This window comes from Arvicanthis niloticus, chromosome 7 (genome assembly GCF_011762505.2).
Source record: "Arvicanthis niloticus isolate mArvNil1 chromosome 7, mArvNil1.pat.X, whole genome shotgun sequence".
Classification (NCBI taxonomy): domain Eukaryota; kingdom Metazoa; phylum Chordata; class Mammalia; order Rodentia; family Muridae; genus Arvicanthis; species Arvicanthis niloticus.
In genome coordinates, this window is record NC_047664.1 from 77613094 (window position 1) to 77634596 (window position 21503).

The window sequence follows — 21503 nt, forward strand, 5'->3', positions numbered from 1 at the left end:
TGTGGGCTTTTCCCATTCTAACCGCCACACCCCATTTTCCACAATGCCATACCCTTTACTAGGTCACTGAAAGAAAATTTTGAAAGAGGCCCAAACTAATAAAGTAGCAGGGCCCTGTAGATTCTTTCTCCCAAACCTAAGTAGCTGAAACTGCTGCCTGCAGGGTTTGCTAGCTGGAGGCCTAGTTAATTAGTTACTAAAAATACAGAGTTATAAGACGAAGTATAAAGGCCTGCTAAGTCTTCCAAGGACCTGGCTAGACATAAAGATAAAAAGTATAAGGACATCCTTAGAACAGAGATATGTCCAAATGAGTAATGGGCCATCTGGTGTTCTTCCACCCTTCCCCACTTTAGGCCGGCTTGGCCTATACAGCCTGCTGATGTTCAAAAATGTAAAACAACCAATCATGTGTACCCATGTAAAAATCTCCCACTTCCACTACACCTTGCCTATAAAAGTCCTAATCCTTTGAGCCTCTGAGTAAGTCCCTCTATCTCCTATGTGAGATATGGAAATATGGGCTGTCCCAGAGCTCTGATATTAAACTGCCTCAGGTGTTTGCAGCAAGCCAGTCTCTCCTTGAGTTTTTGGGTGGGCACCGCCTTGAGCCTTGAGTGGGAATCCCCCTTAGAGTTTTTTTCATTACTAGCCTTAAGATGGTGGTAAGTCTTCTCAACATATCAAGGCCTTGTTTCCACCCCTGCATGGCTGGATTTTTAACAGAGAGAGCCTTCTTCAAGGCTTGATGAGCAATTTAAACATAAATCTTCCTCTAACCCCTAATTCATAATTCAGTAGCTATTTAGTTTGGTTCCCCATGCCCTTGGTTTTTGAGAATTCAGCTTTTTTTGAAAGCCATTTGTCATGGCTTTCAAAAAAATGTCCCTACACTTTCTTACCAGGCCCGTCAAAAATGCAAAGCCCTGACCACTCTATCCAGTTCATGTTTTCAGAGTTGCTTGGGGTAATGAATTTCATATTATCAGGGATACCTTCCTAAAGCAAAAAGCAAGCCTGCTATTACTATAAAAAATAGGGAGGGAATCACTGCCAGGCGTTTTACATGTTAGTGTCTAAATCTTGTGTTGCTTCCCAACCTGTTTCCTTTACCACTGGATTGGACCCCACTGTCTAGATGTTCTGATTTGTCCATTTGTTACTTTGTTTGACTGTTTCAAGCCCTCTAAACACTTTGAACCTTGAACCATGCCTTCACCTTTCCAAAGAAATTGTTCCACAATGATGCCTTGACATTCTATTTTCCAATTACTTTCCTGCCCTCCTACTTGGCTGTGTTTGCCCTGCTCATAAGAGATGGACTATTTATTAAAATGCCTGAATCAGAGAAATAAGATCTCACCAGCTGGTGCCAGGTGTGAAATGTGGCCCAATGTAGTACTAATTACTGCTATTTTTAAAGAAGTACACATATAAACACATTTATTACATATATTTGTCGCCAAAAAAAAAAAAAATCACACGGAAAAAACAAAACAAAATAGGCTTACATTATTAGTTTGGGACGTTAATTGTGTTCAAACACATTTTCATATTTTCAGCATATAGTACTCTAGTTATATACATTTAAAGCAGATAAAACAAGGCTTGAAACTGGTAAAAAAGGTTAATTTAATCCATATTCAGAAACTTGTAAAATAAAAGGTAACAATGAAGTAATAATTAAGAAAGTTGTACAAACAACCATGGTTATTATTTCCCTTTATAAAAGTATTCCAATAAAACAAAATAAAAACTATGGAAAAAAACGCAAAAGTCAATTAGAGATTTTGGTTGTAGTACCTTCCCTGAGTTTCTTTGTAAAACATCAAATTTAAATAAGGCCATTTACAAACTGACCTAAAGGCCTTACCCCTCCATGCTGCCACAGGAAATGCATTTAACATAAGAGTCTGCACCCACTGAAATGGCCCCAGAGCTGGGAAACGCCAATCTGCCTGTATCTGCACCACAGGATAACCTCAGGCACTGCAGCACAGGACCTTAAAGTACTAACATTTTATCTTGACCTGCCATTATGTAACATATGATACTAGAAACCAAATGTAGACTAATAATTTCAGTTATTAATAAATATTATATTTCTAAGTGGGTTTGAAATGTATATAGCAAATTTTGGCAACAATATAGAAATTATTATTATTCCATGTGAAAAATCTTACACAAACAGGAGTTAGTAAATTACCTCAACCCATTAAATCTGCACAATAAAAACAAAATTAAAAATAAAATGTCACTAGCCCTAACAAAATAAAGTAGAAAAAACATGATAATGAGCTAACACTTGGGTACAGGCAATGTAATTCCCAAAACACTGGCTCCCCTTAGCCTCTAACAAAATCAGCCCTACTGTGTTTCTATTTGCTCGGTTTAAATCATAAGTATATACATTACTGTTAATGATCAAGCTCTCAATTCAAACAGCCAAGTTTAATCAAATTAAGGATAAAGGCTTACTTGAAATTAAAACTCTTCCCAATGGACTAAGTTAGTTACTAGGCTAAATATTTTTTCATCAAGTGTAGGAAAACACAAAAAGGCTCCAGATACATTTTTCAGTCATTCTGGTGCATCCCAAAGAGAATGGAAAAGGTCCACAAACCTGTACATTTCCCTCCATCACAATCAAACTGAAAACTGATTTAGCAAAAGCTAATTAACACTAGCTTCTGAAAAGCTAATGACCATGCACCATAAAAAGCAGGGGTAGAAAGGAAATTCTAAATAAACATCCTACAACAGGTACACACATTCCTACTATGTATTAAATGTATGACAGACTCAGGAAACAGATGGGGAGTCCGAGGCACAGAAAGGTTTTTTATCTTGAGACAGGAAAGTCCAGGTTGGCCTTGAACTAGGGTTTCTCCTGCCTCGGTTTCCCATGTAGGTTTTCATTTTTTAAAGAGTTTTACACTGGTCCCCAGAGCCACACGTGTGTATGGGGTGGAAGAATCTAAGATCAAGGCCATAATTACAGGCTTGACTGTATAGACTAGATACCTATGGGGCACAATGAATTCAAATTCTTCATATATATAATCTTTATAAAGCCCCCGTCTTGTGTACATAACATCCCTGGTTTAGCCTCTTAAAAACCACTCAAGCATGGGTCTGGGAAATGCCACTAACCTCCCGTTTTCTCTTGGGTGAAAAGTCAGTCCATGTACAAAAAGAATTTCCAGATGTTTTATTACATGTAATCTCCATGGTTCAATTATAACAACTTAGTAACTTCAGAAAATCTCAAAGCTTAAGGTATACATACATAAGCATGTGGTATCCACTGTACCAACTGAGTAACAGTATGTAAACTACTTCTTGATGACCTTTCAGTCTGGAAGCATCTGTCCAGACAGCTACCATTCCAGATCCACAGGGTACTGCCCAGTGAGGCAAGCCGTACAGTGTCCTGTCTTCTCGAAATATTCCAGACCATTTCCATTTTCTTGAATTGAAATATCATGTTTTTTCACTTTCTGCTTCTTGAATTTTATTTCTTGTTGCACAGATGAAACCAGTCCTTCCACTGACAGATAGACAACGCTGTTTGCCCCTGCAAGAGAAAAGGAAAACATGCCTCACCACAACACAGCTACAGGCTGTTTTTAAGTCAGAGTGAAAACGTGAAAACTTCTCTTAGCCTTCCAAAAAAAAAAAAAAAAAAAAAGCTGGATCTGATGACATATTCCTTACAGTCCCTGCTGCTTCGGAAGCTGAGGCAAGGTGACCCTAAGTTCAAGCCAACCAGGACAATTCAAACTTTTAAAGAAGAGGGAAACTGGGAATGTAACTTAGTGGTAAAATGCTGGCTTAGAACATTCAAATCTCTCCATTCAACCCTGTGTGTGTGTGTGTGTGTGTGTGTGTAGGGGAGGGGGTTATTCTATTCTATGATAACACTATGTTTTCTGATCTTGCTTTGACCTACAGCTCTAATATAAAAAGTACGCCATCCCTTTTACTCTTTAGAATTGTGTTCAATATTATAACAATTATTGTGTTTTGTTTTGTTGAGACAAAGTCTCACTCTGTAGCCCTAGCTATCCTGGAATTTCCTTTGTAGACCAGGCTGGCCTTAAACTCAGACCTGACTGCCCCTGCTTCCTGTATTAGATTTAAAGGCATGTGCCACCTCATAAAATAGGATTTGCAATCTATATGTTTAAATTACTTCTAGAAGATAACTTTTGGTGAAACTGTGAATGACTGTCCCCAGTGTGTATGTGTGCACACAGTCATGTATACATCCGTCTGTAGAAGGCCAAGGTTAATGGTCTCAGGATTCATTCTGTGACTGTAACTAGCCAGCTTACTCTGGGTATACAGTCTCTGGAATTACAGACACACCTACCCTGTGTAACATTTACAAATTCAACTGGTTCCCCAAAACTTGCATAGGCAGAACTGTAACTACTGAGCCACCTCCCCAGCACTCAAATGTATCTTCCAACTACTTGCTGTTTTACATAAAAGTACACTTAAAATTTAAAACAAACAGTTTACATTACAGAAATGTTAACACCTACCAAGGTATTCTGCAAGACATTCAAATTCTGGTTTATTGGCTATAAGCTCTTCTTTTGTAGGAATGTTAATTCCCATGAAGCACGGATATTTTATTGGTGGCGAAGCGACTCGAATGTGTACCTTGGAAAAAAAAAACCACATCATATACTCACAGTCAAACTAATTATGCGTTCCTGTTGAGTGGATATACACTCCTACTGCTGCTTTTGTTTTGTTCGAATGCCTAATTTTAAGGGTACTTTGCTGATCTTTATTTTACCACAGTAAAAAAAGATAACATCGGCTAGGTTATAATAAAAATCTTAGTAATCCTAACACGGCTTCTTCTACTATTGGTTTTGCCCTTTCTGTTTGATTCATTTACATGGTTAAAACCATGTAAATTTAAAAAAAAATTTACATTTTATTTTTAATCCTTTATATCATAAATCTTCACACAGATTTAAATGGCGACACTGTATTTCATCACACAGGCAGGGTTTTTTTTTTTTGTTGTTGTTGTTGTTTTTTGTTGTTGTTATTTTTCGAGACAGGGTTTCTCTGTGTATCTCTGGCTGTCCTGGAACTCACTCTGTAGACCAGGCTGGCCTGGACTCCTATTAAATGTTTAAGGGACTGAAATATTCAAAGTTAGAAAACTTTGTTTCAGATTGCTACAAGAGAGCAAACACTGCGATGAACTGAGTCACAAAGATTTTCTTCTGAGTTTTTCAAAAGAATTTTAAAGTTATTTTACATTATTTTTTGTCTATTAAAAATGTACAGTAACATGTTGTGCTGCTTAATTTTGTCAACCTCAAGTCATCTGAGAGAAGAGGACCTCAATTAAGAAAATGCCTCCATTAGAGGAAGCACCTGGCACCACAGAGACTTGAAGTGGCAGGGGAGGGTGGATGGGGGGGGGCACCCACTCAGAGGAAAAGGGGGAGGGAAGAAAGTTTTGAGGAGGTGACTGAGGGAAATGAGCAGGATGTAAAGGGATATATATGAAAGAAAAAAAGAACATGCCTTCATAGTGGCGGCTGGAGGCAACCTTGTAAGGTATTTTCTTGTGATTGATGGGGAGGACCCAGCCAATTGTGGGAGGTGCCATCCCTGTGCTAGGAATCCTGGGTCTTCTATAAGAAAGCAGGCTGGGCAAACAATGAGGACCAAACAAGCCAGTAAGCAGTACCCTTCCATGGCTTCTACATCAGCTCCTGCCTCCAAGTTCCTGCCCTGTTTGAGTTCCTGTCCTGACTTCCTTCAGTAATAAACTATAATATGGAAATGTAAACCTTATTAATAACACTTTCATCTCCAACTTGTTTTTTGGTCGTGGTGTTTCATTGCAGCAATAGAAACCCTAACTAAGACACATGATGCCTAAAGGAACAATATATAAAATTCAAAAATATTATATTGAGAAAAATGTTTGGGCTTTTTATTTGTTGTTTTTTGAGACAGGTTTATCAGCAGCCACAGCCAGCCTTGAAAACTTGATCCTCTGCCACCGCCTCCCAAGTGCTGGGAGTGACCTTCTTTCTATGTTTAGCTTCTCAATCTATTAAAGATTAAACTCAGTATAGTGTAAGAGCAGTTAGCACATGCTCTCCAGATTGCTGCCCGACTATCATAGAGCAATCTGATATACAAGGTTACACTGGTTATCCACTTGGATACAGCATTTTTTATGCCCACATTCTATGGTTAATTATTGGTGCTACAGCATATGCTTTAAAATACTTACCTCTTTTGCACCAGATTCTTTGAGGAGTTTTATGATGGGTGAGATAGTATTGCCTCTCACAATTGAATCATCTACGAGAACGATTCTTTTGCCTTTAAAGTTGTCAGACAACACGCCAAATTTCTTTGCAACACCGAGTTGCCTTAACCTCATGTTTGGCTGAATGAAGGTTCTTCCAACATACCGGTTTTTACACAGCACTTCCACATATGGCAGCCCACACTGATGGAGGGGAAAGAAATGCACATTAGCAGCAATATCGGCCTAAAACAATGCCTTTTAGAAACAAAAGGTATTCATCCATGCTCAAGGTACTGTCTGTAGTACATGCACATTACTTCATTTAGAAGCCTTTCACTGTGTTGCCTAGGTTAGCCTCCGGCTCACCACAATGCTTCTGCCTAGGTTTCTCTAGTACTAGGATTGAAAGTCTATGCTACCACAAAAGAGCCCTTATCTTTTTAAAACATGGAGGCCACAGACTTTCAAGTAAGATGCTACACCAGAAGCTTGTGTGACCCCATGTAGAAGAGCCAGAAAGAGAAAATAGACTGTATTCCAAGGAAAGGAAGAAGCACTGTACAAACTCACAAAGGAACTGATACAATGTGGAACACTGAGAAAAGGATGAGCACGCCACTGAAATGTATCTAGGCAACCTGAAGATCTATGTTGGTGTGTGTGTGTGTTTTGGGTTGGGGGACACACACCCAGGCAGGACCAAGACATTACATTCCAAAGGGGAAAGTAGAAGTAAAGGCTAATGGAGGGCATGTGACACGAAAGCAGAGGAGAACTACTGTGGGGAAGCAAGAGAGAAGCGGGGGAGGGAGGAGTAAGAACACCGGAAATGACGTGTGTGGAAATGCCACAGTGAAACCCACTATTCTGTGTGTTGCTAAACAGTTAAGATGAGGCCAATATTCTAATCTTTGGGTAATTAAAAACTTATTGTGTGCCTGCATGTGCATGTACAATCCCCAGAGCCAGTGTGGAGGTATGACGACAGCTCATTTGAGTCAGCTCTCCCCTTCCACAGTGTGAAAGAGATGTCTAATAACTCTCGCACAGGAATCAACATTAGAATCTTTCCTTCTTACAGTCAGTTAATGAATTTCCCCTTAGTGGGTTCACATTTCTTATTTCACTGCCAGACGACCGACTCACAGACAATAATTAAACGTAGATACCTTTGTTGCATATCCCAGAGCTGCAGGCGTAGCAGATTCTGGAACCGTGCTAACCAAGTCTGCCTCCACGGGTGCTTCAATCGCCAGCTGCTGACCGCACCGGTACCTTACTGTGTAAACCATTTGGTCTGGAATGTTTGGAAAGGAAACCAAATTGTCTTAACTTAGCATAATTTCACCTTAATATGTATTAGATAATCTTCATTACTTAAAAACAAAATCTGAGAGTTGAAAAGAGGCGCAGTTATGACTTGTGACTCAGTAACATACAGCACAAAGCCACGCTCCTCCCAAGAACCACGTAAGTACGGATCCTCACGTTTCAGTAAGATAAATGAAATTATTTAAACAAAGAGAAGAAATAGGCTTACCTTCAAACATACTATCTGGTCTCGCAAAATAAACATATTCAAAGATACAAAACGACACTGGGTCTCCATTAGGCCTTGGAATTATATCAAGAGTTCTGACACCATGTCTGGATATTTCTACAATTTCTCCAGGCCTGACTTCATGGCAATATCTTAGGAAAAACATACAGACAAGAAGATATTTTTGAAGCCTATCATTTTATACAATGAATATATGCTAATTTTCAAAAGGCAAAAGAGAAAAGACTTTTAATTTTTCTGTAGGAATTTTTCAGAATCTGAAGGCAGTACTGAACATAAGTCAGTACAATTGCTATGTACACTATAAATAACAAAACACATATATAAATGCTTTCTCACAGCAAAGAAAAAGGTATGGAAAAATAAAAAATATCCCTATGGGTGGTGGTAGCACACGCCTTTAATCCCAGCAGAGGCAGGTGGTTCTACCTCTGAGTTCAAAGGCAGCCTGGTCTACAGAGTGACTTCCAAGATAGCCAAGGCTACAGAAACCCTGTCTCAGAAATAAAACACAAAGAAACAAAGTAAATAAATAAGAAAATATCTATCACCTTGAAAAAATTATAATCCCAACCTCTCATTTCTTTCTCTTGTTTTTGGATACAGGGTTGCCCAAGCTGGCATTAACTCCTAAGTTTAAGATTCAAATACTTTTCCCGCTTTAACTCCCCCTCCCCAGCCAGTTCTGGGCATTAGGTGTTTGTCACCATGCCTCAAAGAAAGTTTGTTCTTTCCTCTCACTCACCAGCCCTCCTCTGGAGGGAGTAGGGAGAGGACACTGTGTCCATATATATTTACAAAACTCAGGTTTTTCTCAAAATTATAAGCTCCCTGCTGTCTCAGACTTCTGAATGCTAAGAATACAGTCATGTGTCATCAAATTTGGTAGAAATTTTTTCTCCTAAATGTAGAGGGAAATAATAAAATGAATAGGATACAACTTACCTTGCACCAATAGATAAAAAGCTGCAAGACTCCGAAGACACCACCCATCCGTCAGTTTCTGAAGATTTTTTCTCTGTAAGTCACAAGACAAGCAATTTAGTGAATGGACTCAGGGTCCCTTGTTTAGTGTTTGCCTTTTTTTGTATGGAGTCCTAGGGACAGAAGCCAGGAGGAGCCTTGCACAACCCAGGTAAGTACTGTATTAATCAGCTATATCCCCGGACCCCTCAAGTAATTCTATTTCAAAAGGCTTTTAGGCCAGTGAGATAGCTCACTGGATAAAAGTGCTTTCTGCCAAGCCTGACATCCTAAGCTTTATCCCTGAAAACCAAGTGACAGAAGGAGAAAGGACTCCCAGACTTGAGGTCCTCTGATCTCCATAGGCCACTGCTGTCTGTCATTGCGCACTCTAATGCAGGATGTAATTTTTTTTTTTTTAAAGACGCTTCTGCCATAGAACAGCTAAACATCAAATAGAGAAAAGTGAGTATCATCTATCACATTAAAAGCAGGTGGTGCTGCATGACTTAAAAAAAGACAATGAACAAGCCAAATTTCCTTCTCTCATTATGCTAGCATGAATTAACAGGAGAGATAAATCATAAAGAAAAACTGCTGCAGAAATAAGGATAGGGCCGGGCTGTGGTGGCACATGCCTTTAATCCCAGCACTCGGGAGTTTGAGGCCAGCCTGGTCTACAGAGTGAGTTCCAGGACAGCCTGGGCTATACAGAGAAACCTGTCTCAAAGAAGAAAAAAAAAAAAAAAAAAGAAAGAAAGAAAGAAAGAAAGAAAAGAAAAGGAAAGAAAAGGAAAGAAAAGAAAAGAAATAAGGATAAGCCAAAAACTTGAATTATTAACAATTCAGGAAAGAATATGAACATGGTATTAAATACACTGAAAGACGTGGCCAAAGAAATGTATTTTTAAAGCTAAAGCTCATTGACTAAATTGCTTGCTATGCAAACAAAAGGGCCTGAGGCTGGCTCCCAGCTTCTAGGTAAAAGGTAGGCATGGCAGTAATCACCATAACCTCAGTAACCCCAGCTCCGGGAGAGTCCCATAGAGCTCGCTGGCCAGCCAGCTACTCTAGCTGAAAACCGAGCTCCAGTTTCAGTGAGATCGTGTCTCAAAAAGCGCAGTAGAAAGCAACGGAAGTCGGTAATTGTGACCTCTAAACACACGCATAGGCAAGCACACCTGTATGCATAAATCCATGTGGACACCTCCACCCCTTACATATATTTTTAAAAACACCAATATCTAGGGCTAAAGAGTTTGCTGTGAAATACAAAGACCAGAGTTCAGATCCCAGCACCCATATAATAACCCTGACACCCTGCACATATCTGTAAACCCAGCCGAGGCTAGGCAATCTCCAAGCTCAGTAAAGACCCTGCTTCACCAGAATAGGTAGAGCCTGACAGAGGATGTCACCCTCTCCTACCCTCCTTAGGCAGCACAGGAGCACATGGCCACATACAAAGTGTGAACACGCATAAAATTTTAAAATAAAAAATGTTCCCTTCCCTATTTCTTCCTATCCATAAGCTTCCTGTAACCACAGGTTTGGGGACTCATACAAGAAAAAGGAGAGGAAGGGCAAGGATTTTAAGACTCGCCAATAACTCTGAAAAGCATTATGGGAATCAGTTCTCTGAGGCTCATTACCTTTTATATCAGAAACTGGCATAAGACGACGGATGCACAGAGACCCATTACCTTTTATATCAGAAACTGGCATAAGACGACCGATGCACAGAGGCCGATTCCCATACGGGTCTCGCACTGCGTAAATGACATCCCTGTGCATTATTACCAGAGAGTACGCCGTGGGCGCTTCCTTCATCAGGTTCTTAATTCTGGAATTACAGGGAACTGAATGAATCACTCTGGCTCTAAACGCACACAAGCAAAGCTCTCACCGCCGGAGCTTCAACTACAGACCAGTTCTATAGTTACCTTGCTACCCAGTCTGGAGTATCATCTTGTTCCTGAGGAGGGGTGTATGCAAGTAACTGGGTAATCATTTCACTGTCTGAGGATGTGGAAAGCCCAATACCATGGCGCAGAAGCTACGGGAGAGAGAAGTTTCATCATTAGACCATTAGATGCCCCACTCCCGACCCAAGAGCACACAGTAACAGAAACCAGGTGTTCTATACTTATAACAGATACTTAGTAACAGATACTAAGTTACAACCCCTACGCCCCACACGGTATGTGCACACTCATAGCAGTGGTCCGACTGCTGGGAACAATGACGGTTCCACAGCTAAGCAGGAGAAAAGCACTTCAGCAGAATAAAGCAGAACTCGAGTCTGAGGATGAGCAGACTGGCCTGTGGCCTTTTCTACCCTCCACAATCCCGATAAATAAATAGGGCACATTCCTTCCAATGACTCTCAAACTCCACTCTTGTTGGTGGCATACGTGAGCACCCACACTTCTGACCACCAAGAAGCCAGGAACCAGCATTTTAAATGACTGAATGTAGGAGATATTTAATAAGCATTGGTTGAATATATCTTATGATCAATAAATTCTCACCAGGACTGACCAAGACAGAGGCTTCACCATAGACACATACAGAATGATTTAAGTGGACACGAAAAAGCATTTAATAGCTGGCTAACTGTGTTGTTTAGACTGAACTCTTGGTGAGGATTATTCCTAAGCAGTGAACTTTTTTTTTTTTTTTTTGGTTTTTTTCGAGACAGGGTTTCTCTGTGTAGTCCTGGCTGTCCTGGAACTCACTCTGTAGACCAGGCTGGCCTCGAACTCAGAAATCCGCCTGCCTCTGCCTCCCAAGTGCTGGGATTAAAGGCGTGCGCCACCACTGCCCGGCAGCAGTGAATTTTTTGTAAGTCACTTCAAATTTAGAATTTTGTGATTGTCTACATTTAAAAAAATACTTTCCCAATTTGTGGACAGAAATGTATATTATAGCTGCCACAGTGCCGGTGCTCACAAAGAACCCTAAAGCTACCATAGAAAGCAGAGCCACACTGAGCAGCAATGGGGCCTGGGCTCTACACACTTCCAATCACCACTTCATCATCAGTTGCTTCTATAACGAATTATCACACATGAGATACCAGCACGAAACAGGATGCACAACACATGTGCATCTGTGTGAGAAGTATGGATGCTTTACTAACCGCTGCCTGGTCCTGAAGTTATCAAATGAAGATAACCAGAATCTGAGCTGAAGAAAGCAGATAATAAATGAATGGCACAAATGTGTCCAAAGGAGCTACCAGGAACATAAAGATGCCATGTAATTAGCAGCAAAAAGATGGAATGACCATGCATAGTTAGAAAGTGCAGACCGTTAACAAAGGAAGCTCCAAACAGCACTCAGCCTGTACAAGTAAGCACTCCGCCCTTCTTCCCAGATTCTAGTTTCCTGTGATTGTTTCTAATTTATAATTTTCTCATTTGTCACCTTTAAGTTCATATTCCACTTTCCTCTCATGCCTTCTTATGCTTAGACAACATACAGACAAATCAAGACAGCTCCAAAGTGTCTAGACCAGGAGCCCCCAGCCCTCACTGAGGCTGCTCAGCTGACTGTTAACAGTAACCTCACGACAGATCTTCATTGTAATGACTTCCAATTATCTATTCCTTTAGATTAAGCGAAAGTGTCAGGAACTAGACATTCAGCCTCATGATCTGACCCTGTTAAGACTTGCCATTGCAGCAATTACCCAAGAGCTGGCCTGTATTTGTCTGAGGACAGCAGAGACAGAAGCCAGAGACTGGCTACAGAGCTGCTACTGGTAAATTGGTGGCCCTCAGATATGGCTGAGTTGTGTGGAACACTGCTGTGTCATTTGTGATGCAGTGACTGGTGTTTCCTGGGGAAGGTGACAACCCCAACTGCAGCTTTCATCATTTTCAGGGAAATCCTGATAGCTGCCAAATGAATGGGTCAGGACAACTGCAGGGGAGACTCAGACTGACAGTGGTCACCCATAAGACTTACTTCTCAGAACCCTCAAAGGTTACTATGCCATGAAAGTTTCGGATAGCAATGCAGCCTGCAGACCGAAGCCATTCATTCAGATAACCCCTGGACCTCTTCACAGTTGTCTTCAGCACCTTGGGGACAGTTCCTCTCTGAACCACATCAACCCAAATATATAAGCGAGGCTCCTCTCCCCCTCTGGACATCTGTCTGGGAGACTTCCTTCCTGTCCACTGCCTCTGCGTGGCAGCGCAGCCGCCACTGTGATTAGCCGGCTCATTTGGTCAGCCCTGTTGCCTACTTAGAATCTTTCACTATGGATCCAGCTGGCTGAGTTAACTGAAGGAAGGACAGAGAATCCCTTGGGGCTCCTCATCCCAGGGACACCCAGGAACATCTAGAAGAAGCCTAAAGAGTTCTAAGGGGGTGGCCAGGGCTGTAGAGAATTATAAAGAACGGTGGGAAAGGGCAGAAGGGATGGCTCAGTAGCTATGAGCAACAGCTGATCGTTGAGGTTCAATTCTCAACACCAACACGGCAGCTCAAAACCACCCGCAACTCCAGCAGCTAGGGATGTAACGCACTCCCTGTCTCCAGAGGCTCCATCATGCACATGGTACAAAACAGAAAGAACTGTGGATAGCAAACGCTGTGAAGAAGCTGCAAGACCTTAGCTGGGAGGGTTCCAAAACGCTGCCAAAGCTCGCTGGCTCTGGCTACCCAACACCCCAAGCTCAGGGCTGTAACATGAGACTCTGGGTCACTGGTGCGGAAAGCCCAGATTGGTAATATTAGCAGCAGAGGGCCTTGACACCCTAGGCTCAAAACTTGTGACAGCAAGGGAGCTGCACTTTGTGTCCTCAGGATTTCTATGCCTATGGAGCAGAGAATCCCCCAGCTTAAAAAAAAAAAAAATGTACAAAATCCCCTTTATTTAGCCAACGTGTTTAATTTGTACCATGAAATATAATCTTCATGTTGGCTTGGCATTTCACGATGGGCACATAAATACTTAAAAATCTGAAAACCCTCTCACCTAAGCATTTCAGACAAGGAATACTGAGTGAGTCTGTGCTCCACTTTCTTCTTACATTTTCATGGTATTGTTCAGATAGGGAAATGCCTGTAATCCCAGCACTTAGGAGATGAAGGCAGGAGGACTACCATGAGTTTGACGTGAGCTAGAGCTAGAGCTCTGATCTGGGCTACCTAACCACCCAACCACCACGGCAGACCGAATCCCTTGAAAACACACACAGGACATGGCTCACGGGCACACTGTTTACTGAGCACACATAAGGTCTTAAACAAAAAGACACTTAAATCCCCTTTAGATTATTTTTTCCTCCAAGACAAGGTTTCTTACTTTGTGTAGCCCTGGCTCTCCTCAAACTCAGAGAGCCTTTGCTTCCCGAGTGTTGGAATTAAAGGAAAGCACCACCACCACCCAGCCTCCTTGTTTCCTACAGTAACTAACACAATGTAAACCACTGACAGGTTATTTAGGCCGTAACAAGGAAGGAGGCTGTGCGTGTTCAGAATAGGCACTGTTTTCTACTTCCAAATACTTTTTATCTACACTTGAGAGATCTGAAGAGCCAAGTGCATAATGATTTCAGCCTAATCTCTCCTGCACACAACCCTAAAACTGTCTGAGTCACCGAAGTGAGTGTATTTTGTACAATAATATAATAAGGACGGGACTGACTAGATACTTCTTGACAGCTTCAGGATAGAGGGGAGCTACCACAGAAACCAATCACGTGACCAGAGAGCTACACTCAGCCTTAGACCAAACCTCCAAAGAGGAAACAGGTGTCAAGTGTCAAGATGACCACCAAAGGCCAATAATTTAGTAGACATGTGTCTATAAAACCTAAAAGGGCTAGCTTCACGGATCTGGATGCTGTGCACGGTGGAGTGGTGTCCAGAAGACAACGGTGCTCCACGCGTCCTCTCACAAGCCTGTCCCCATCTCATCACCTGTTCCGTATCCTTTATAATGTCTCTTAAAATACATCAACACGCACAAATCCAAACATTTTTCTGAGTTCCATGAACCACTGCACTACCAAAATCAAGGAAGGATGTAGGAAATCAATTTACAGCTTGTGGGCCCTTAAGTGCCAAAGACCTAGACACGGGGTGGGTATCTGACCTGAGAGAGTCTTATGGAATGAGCTCTTAACATAGGGGACCTGAGATAGGGGACCCGAGGGAGAACGGAAGCACAGGTCACAGGAATATGGGTGTGCTGAGGCTGAGTTTGGACAAACTCAGAACATGAACATAGGAACAGAGTTATAAGGAGATGTTTATAGTAGCCTTCTGTGCTGTTGACAGTAACAATAAAACAACATTCCAAATCACAGCACCAAAGTGGCGCTGCTTCAGATCACTTGGGGAGTATACGAATATGGATTTACAGCAAGCATGTCAGGCAATTCTGATGCAATGGCTTTGTGCACCGAGGTAACAAGAGGCAATAACTAGAAGATGCCCTTTGTCGAGGTCTTCAGCTTCCTTTCATTAACCATCAAAAGGGAGCTGTTAGAAAACTTACCTTCTTCCTCAACCGAGCTGCGTTTACCAGTTCACCGTTATGGGCCACAGCTATTTTCCCTCGAAGAGTCTCAACAACGAATGGCTGGCAATTCTCCAGCTCACACTTCCCCGTGGTGGCATATCTCGTATGTCCGATGCCAAGATTTGAGACATACAATTTCTTCAAATTGTCTTCAGTAAAAACATGGTTTACAAGACCCATTCCCTTGAGAAGTCAAAGTAAAAGTAGATTTTAGGAAAAAACAGAAACTAGGATTGCTAACAATCCAAGTAACAAGACTGCCTGGGCAACCCAAATCAGACGCATACTGTCTCTGTGCTCTAGAATCTGAATGAATTCACTTTGGAGTGTGTGTGTGGGGGGGTGTGAGGCAGGGTTTCTCTACATAGCCTTGGCTGTCCTCAAACTCAGAGATTAGCCGGCCTCTGCCTTCCCTTCTGAGTGCTGGGGTGGAAAGGCATACGCAACCATTGCCCAGATGAACTCACTTTTTATAATGGACTGGGGATACTCACATTATTAGTTTAGGATTGCCACAACACCGAAACACTTCTATCTTATGACAGATAGTTAACAATAAGATTTTATTACTAGGCAATGAAAATCAAAGCATCTTAAAGTATTTAAACAGATGACCTACTGGCTTGAATGAGCCAGCCTAGCAAAAGATCACTGGGAAAGAAGAAGTGCGTCCTAATTTGACAAATGCGAGGACACACAGTGGGAAGCAGACCTATCTAAGAGTATGGCTTCTAACCGCAAATTTATTTACACGTCCATGCATAATTACTTATTACTTACTTGCTAACTTAGAGACAGGGTCTTACTATACAGACCAAACTAGCCTCAAACTCAGATCCACCTGCTTCTGCACCTCAAGTCCTGACCATGCCCAGCCTTCACCCTAGACATTAATGACCAGCTGCCAACAGTTTTCACTAGCATCCTGTCTTTAATGACTTACCTTGTGCACCCTGAATTTAGGCACCGCACTCCCATCACTGGTCACAATACCAGCACTCTCCTGACCTCTGTGAACAAAATAAATGTATCATCTGTTAGATCAGGCCAACTGATAGCTTCCCACAGAGCTTTATCAAGCATACCTTTCCCGGAGAGAACCCACAAGCTGAGGCTCCCAACATGTTAAATGCTACTAACACTGGCCTCCTGTCTCTGGACTGTAACAACAGGATAGTGTCATCTAATTCTAATTGATGTGCCAGGTCCTTCAGTAATCAGTATTTATGTGAATCATCTGATCTGGCTCTCACATCAATCCTGTGAAACTGACATTATGGTTATGACTCAGAGAGAAATGCAAAGAAACTGAAGTAACATACTACATGTGCAGCGGGTAGGTTGTACTGTGAGCTCAGAACAAACAACCCAACTCCAGAATTTGGGCATCTAATGCCTATAATCTGCTTCTGAATAAAGTCTCAACCGGTGAAGTATGAGATATCGATGTAATAGAAGGCAAGAATACTTAGTTTCATACACCAAAACTGTACATGACATCAAGTGAAATTTTCGGAGGCAAGGTCTCAGTATACCACAGGCTAGCTTCATGGGCACCTCTTGCTCTGATCTCCAGTGTGCTGGGCTAACAGGTACTTGTCACCACATCCAGCTAAAGGTTTTATCTTTTGCTTTTTATAATTTCCAAACTGTCTCCAACAAATCAATCCCCACCCTCCTTGTTTGGTAACAGGTTTCTCTATGTAGCCTGGCTGTCCTAGAGCTTGCTATGTAAACCAGGATGGCCTCAAACTCAGCTCTGCCTCCTGGATGCTGGGATCAGAGGGGAGCGCCATCACCATCATCCGCAGTATGAAACAAGTCTTCAAGTTATTATTAACTATAAACCTCAAACTGTAATGCTTTTGCAAGTGTTTTTCCTTTTTATTTTCTGTGTTTGGGTGTTTTGCTTATACGTATGTATAAGCACCATGTGGGTGTCTGATCCCCTAGGGCTGGAGTTAAAGACATTTGTAAACTGCTACATGGGTGCTGGGAACAGAACCTGAGTCCCCTCTCTTGCAAGAACAAGTGCTCTTAACCACTGAACTATCAATTCAGCCCAAATGCAGTGCTTTTTAAATACATAGCTATTCATATTAGATATAAACCTTAAAAAAAAAAAAAATCCCCACAGCTACTGCCAACCATTTCCAAGTAATTTTTAATAACCAACACTTTCAATGAATCCAAAAATTATAAGAAATAGACTCCTTACCCCCTCAAAGTACTTTTCAGTCCCTTTGTCCCAAGGTTAATTTTTCCCTAAAGCCCCAATATGTAAGATTAGCACAGCCCCAGGCTTCTTTAACCACCAAGCCTGCTTCTTTGGCAGATCCTCAAGTTACTCCCTCAGGCAGCTTGAACCAGTTAAACTACACCCCCTTAAGCTCTTAGGAGCTTATTGACAACCAGTCCTCTGGTTTCTTAGGAAACAAAAACATGAGCTAGAAATGGCAAATCACTTCCAGGTCACTCTCAACATGGAGAGTGGTCCTGGAAAACACTGGACCGAGGAGGAGGTTAAAGCTTTATTAAGTGTCTGGGCAGAAAGAAGTGTACGAAACCAACTTTCCGGAACACTGAGAAATAAAGAAATCTTTCTTTACGTTGCTAAAAGGCTGCGAGCACTAGGAGTATACAGAGATTGGAAACAGTGCCGGGCAAAGTATAAAAACCTCAAGTATGAATACAGGACAGTTAAGCATGCCCACAGGTCAGGAGACGGCTCTAGAACTATGAAGTTCTTCCGAGATCTGGACACAATCCTGCAGTCTGAAGCAACCACACAGTTAACAGAGGAGAAGGATGGTAACAACAAGTACCTGGCAGCCCTGAGCTCAAGTATCGCCCCAGAGATCAGAGAAGGTAAAAAGAAAAACGCCATTCTTTTGTCTGTCACTGCATTTACAATTTCTGAATACATGTGTGATAAGCGTAGCCTGAAATATCAAGATAAAAAAACCCAAAATACCATTTGACACAAGGTATGAACTTCCAAACCATCCCAACACAGCTAAGACACATTAAAACAGCCCTAAATTGGTCTAGTAACTATGGCTGGGTTGATATGCCTCTGAAACAGACAGGTCTGAATACTTTAGGACTTATTTTTATATCCTTAGCAAAAGGGAAAATATCAAATAATGCTGTCCGGCTGCTGTTATTTACATAGCTCCAAACAAGACCGAAGTTTATCATCTAATATCCCCACCTCTTAAATGGATAAATAAAAAGACTAAATAAATAAATCTAAAATGGAGGCCCCAGAACTAGGGGCTCCTCCAGGGATTGAATGCCAGGAATGAGAACAGGCTGCCTGAGGACCTGGTGGGACAAAGACCTTCCTCTTCTCAACCAATGCGTCACTGCCACAGGCAAGGTCAACAGATAGAGATTTCTCTCCAGCTTTGGTGAAGACTAAATAAGCCATCTCCCATTTCTCTGTGTACTAGTCACTGTCTCAGTGCAGACAAACATCTGCACACACAGCCAGGCTGTGATCCAGTAAGAGAACTTGATGAAGGAGACAGGGATAGTAGCTGGCGCCATCTTTAGCACTGATGCTTCTTTCTGGGGAGCTGCTCTGAGAGTTCTCTTTTCTCTTTAGCTCCTGTCGGAAGCCCTTTGCCACCCATTTGTTTCTATTTTGTTTTTTAAAGAATAATTAACTTCTAAAACCTACTACCCCACCCTCACCTTATGCAGTTCTGGGAATGAACAGCCTCAGGCTTGCTGACCAAGTGCTACCACACACCTCCAGTCCTTCCTGTTAGCTCTTGCTGGTTGGATGTCCTTGTTTATAACAGTGTAGATGATTCCTTCCTTTTCTCCCTTCTTCCCCCTCTCTTCTTTTATCTTTTGCAGTGCTAAGAAATTAACCTCTTCACTCCCGACCCCACCACTGACACTTTCACACCTAACTAGCTGTGCACAACACGTTTAGACTTACACACTTCCGTAAAGGACTACTCACGTCAATGGCATCTCACTTAAGGTTCATGTTCTCATAAGTGAAAGCGATCAGGGTCATATTTCCACAGTGGCTAAGAGTCCACTCACTTGTCTCTCCTTGCTTTTTACAAATGCACCATGAACAGTAAGTGTTCCAGCTTAACATCTCTAAGACCAGGGCCTCTGTACGACTTTTATGATTCACACCACAAATGACCAACTTGAAGGGGAAAAAACCCTCCAAAGAGGTAGGTGTAAGAGCCTTTCCTCATTCCACCGACCATTCGAGCCAGCCCTTTTCTGTGACCATAAAACCAGATAATAGACATGTTTATCCTTCTTTACTAAGCCCTAGCCAGGCTCTGATGGTAAGTGACCTGTGGCATCCATGTTCCCCTTGCTTGTCTTAATGCAAAATTTTAAATCTAAATTTCAAATCTAAATCTGGACCATTCCTTACCGGCAATTTAGCCCCAATTAATTGTGAAACCTGATTTTAAACAGACAGTTTAAATGTGGCCACATAGGTTCTCTCCTTCTACCTTGTGGGTCTGGAGGATCAAGCATGTCATCAGATCATCAGGCTTGGCAGAAGTGTCTCTACCCACTGTGCCACCTTGCCAGCTCTTATGCACATCAGTAAGCTATATCATACCACTGTTATAAATTGTGTCCATCTCTACAGGAGCTATCAGTTGCATCAATCTAGCTCTTCTCTCCTCATTTCAGCATGGAGAACTCTTGTCTCTCTCTAGGTACACTGTCAGCATCATGAGAACACAAGGACGCTATCCCAGGAAATCAGCATCATCAGAACCCAGAACCCAGGTGTCTTAGTCAGGGTTTCTATTCGTGCACAAACACCATGACCAAGAAGCAAGTTCGGGAGGAAAGGGTTTATTCAGCTTACACTTACACATTGCTGTTCAACACCAAAGGAAGTCAGGACTGGAACTCAAACAGGTCAGAAAGCAGGAGCTGATGCAGAGGCCATGGAAGGATGTTACTCATTGGCTTGCTTCCCCTGGCTTGCTCAGCTTGCTTTCTTATAGAACCCAAGACTACCTGCCCAGGGATGGCATCACCCTCAATGGGCTGGGCTCTCCCCGCTTTGATCACTAATTGAAAAAAATGCCTTTCTGCTGGATCTCATGGAGCCATTTCCTCAACTGAAGCTACTTTTTCTGTGATAACTCCAGCTTGTGTCAAGTTAACACAAAACCAGCCAGTACACCAAGGAATCTTACTGTTCATCTCTTGTATCAGAAAGAATGAAAAGGCCAAAATGTAAAGAAACTGATCTTTCAGGTTAGAAAGTCAGATTGGCTTTGAATTGTAAGGAAAATAGACATTCCCCCTTGACAGGGACTTAGAATTAACGATTTCTCCTTTTTTTAAAAAAAAACAATCTATACTGAAAATTTATCATTTCTAGGTCACATAATTTCTTTAGTAAAATCAAGTTTCCTAGAAATACTGGCTTTGTAAGTTCCAAACTTTACACTTTAAATCAGGTTAGAAATCTCAGAGCTAAGCCTATACCCAACAACACACCTATGTCAGCTTTCTAGGGGTCTAACAAGATGAATAGAAATTCACATCTGAAGTAAATAAAAGAAAATCACGTACACTTTAATTACTTTTAATCCCTTACTCAAACTAGCTCATGTCTGTGCCTCAAGAGAAAAGCTAACCCTTGCTACCTCGCTTCCTATGGAGACGGCGACTTACCACTTTATCTGCTTATATACTTTGCCTGATTACACAATCCATGTGTGCTCTTCTCTCGCTAGCTGATGCAGGCATATACCGAAACCCCCTAATAATTCAACTTTTATTCCAATGGTAGCAAAGGAAGGAGGGAAACACAGAAGTCTGGGCTCTAATAGGCATCTGGTCAGAAAAAAACTTACCACAGCAGCTAGAAGGGACAGTGAGAAATAAAAGGGTATTTGAACAAATTGTGAGCAGGCTTCAAAACACTGGAATAGAAAGAGACTGGAAGCCACCCAGAACAAAGCACAGAAACGTAAAACATGAAACAAGACTGTAAGAACAGCCCAAGTCCTGGGCATCACTGGAAATATAAAGTGCCATGCTGGGAAAGAACAAAACAGAAATATCACAAAAGTGTGAATTCCAAGATGGGGAACAAACCTCACAACGTGCACATGTAGAAATGG

At 41.8% G+C, this 21503-nt stretch overlaps 2 protein-coding genes across 5 annotated transcripts in view; one reads left to right on the forward strand and one right to left on the reverse strand.

Moving 5' to 3' along the window:
• Window positions 1-1414: 1414 nt before the first annotated feature.
• Window positions 1415-21503, reverse strand: part of Ppat (phosphoribosyl pyrophosphate amidotransferase) — a 34492-nt gene continuing 14403 nt past the window's right edge. Inside the window, exons 1-11 of one of the 3 annotated variants that reach the window (XM_076938701.1) lie at window positions 19066-19156; window positions 16310-16376; window positions 15343-15549; window positions 10769-10881; window positions 10478-10668; window positions 8808-8880; window positions 7842-7993; window positions 7471-7598; window positions 6281-6502; window positions 4551-4671; window positions 3182-3577 (exon numbers count right to left, since the gene is read on the reverse strand). In XM_076938701.1, the coding sequence (XP_076794816.1) occupies window positions 3381-3577; window positions 4551-4671; window positions 6281-6502; window positions 7471-7598; window positions 7842-7993; window positions 8808-8880; window positions 10478-10668; window positions 10769-10881; window positions 15343-15546 (1401 nt within the window). In that variant the 5' untranslated portion in view covers window positions 15547-15549; window positions 16310-16376; window positions 19066-19156 and the 3' untranslated portion in view covers window positions 3182-3380. Of the gene's footprint in view, window positions 3578-4550; window positions 4672-6280; window positions 6503-7470; window positions 7599-7841; window positions 7994-8807; window positions 8881-10477; window positions 10669-10768; window positions 10882-15342; window positions 15550-16309; window positions 16377-19065; window positions 19157-21503 lie in introns of those variants that run through there. The other 2 variants (XM_034508695.2, XM_076938700.1) reach the window with 2 other exon arrangements.
• The window catches only part of Paics (phosphoribosylaminoimidazole carboxylase and phosphoribosylaminoimidazolesuccinocarboxamide synthase), a 34773-nt gene continuing 31104 nt past the window's right edge, over window positions 17835-21503 (forward strand). For both annotated transcript variants that reach the window (XM_076938698.1, XM_076938699.1), the window contains exon 1: window positions 17835-18234. In XM_076938698.1, coding sequence (XP_076794813.1) covers window positions 17850-18234 — 385 coding nt within the window. In that variant the 5' untranslated portion in view covers window positions 17835-17849. The remainder of the gene's footprint in view (window positions 18235-21503) is intronic.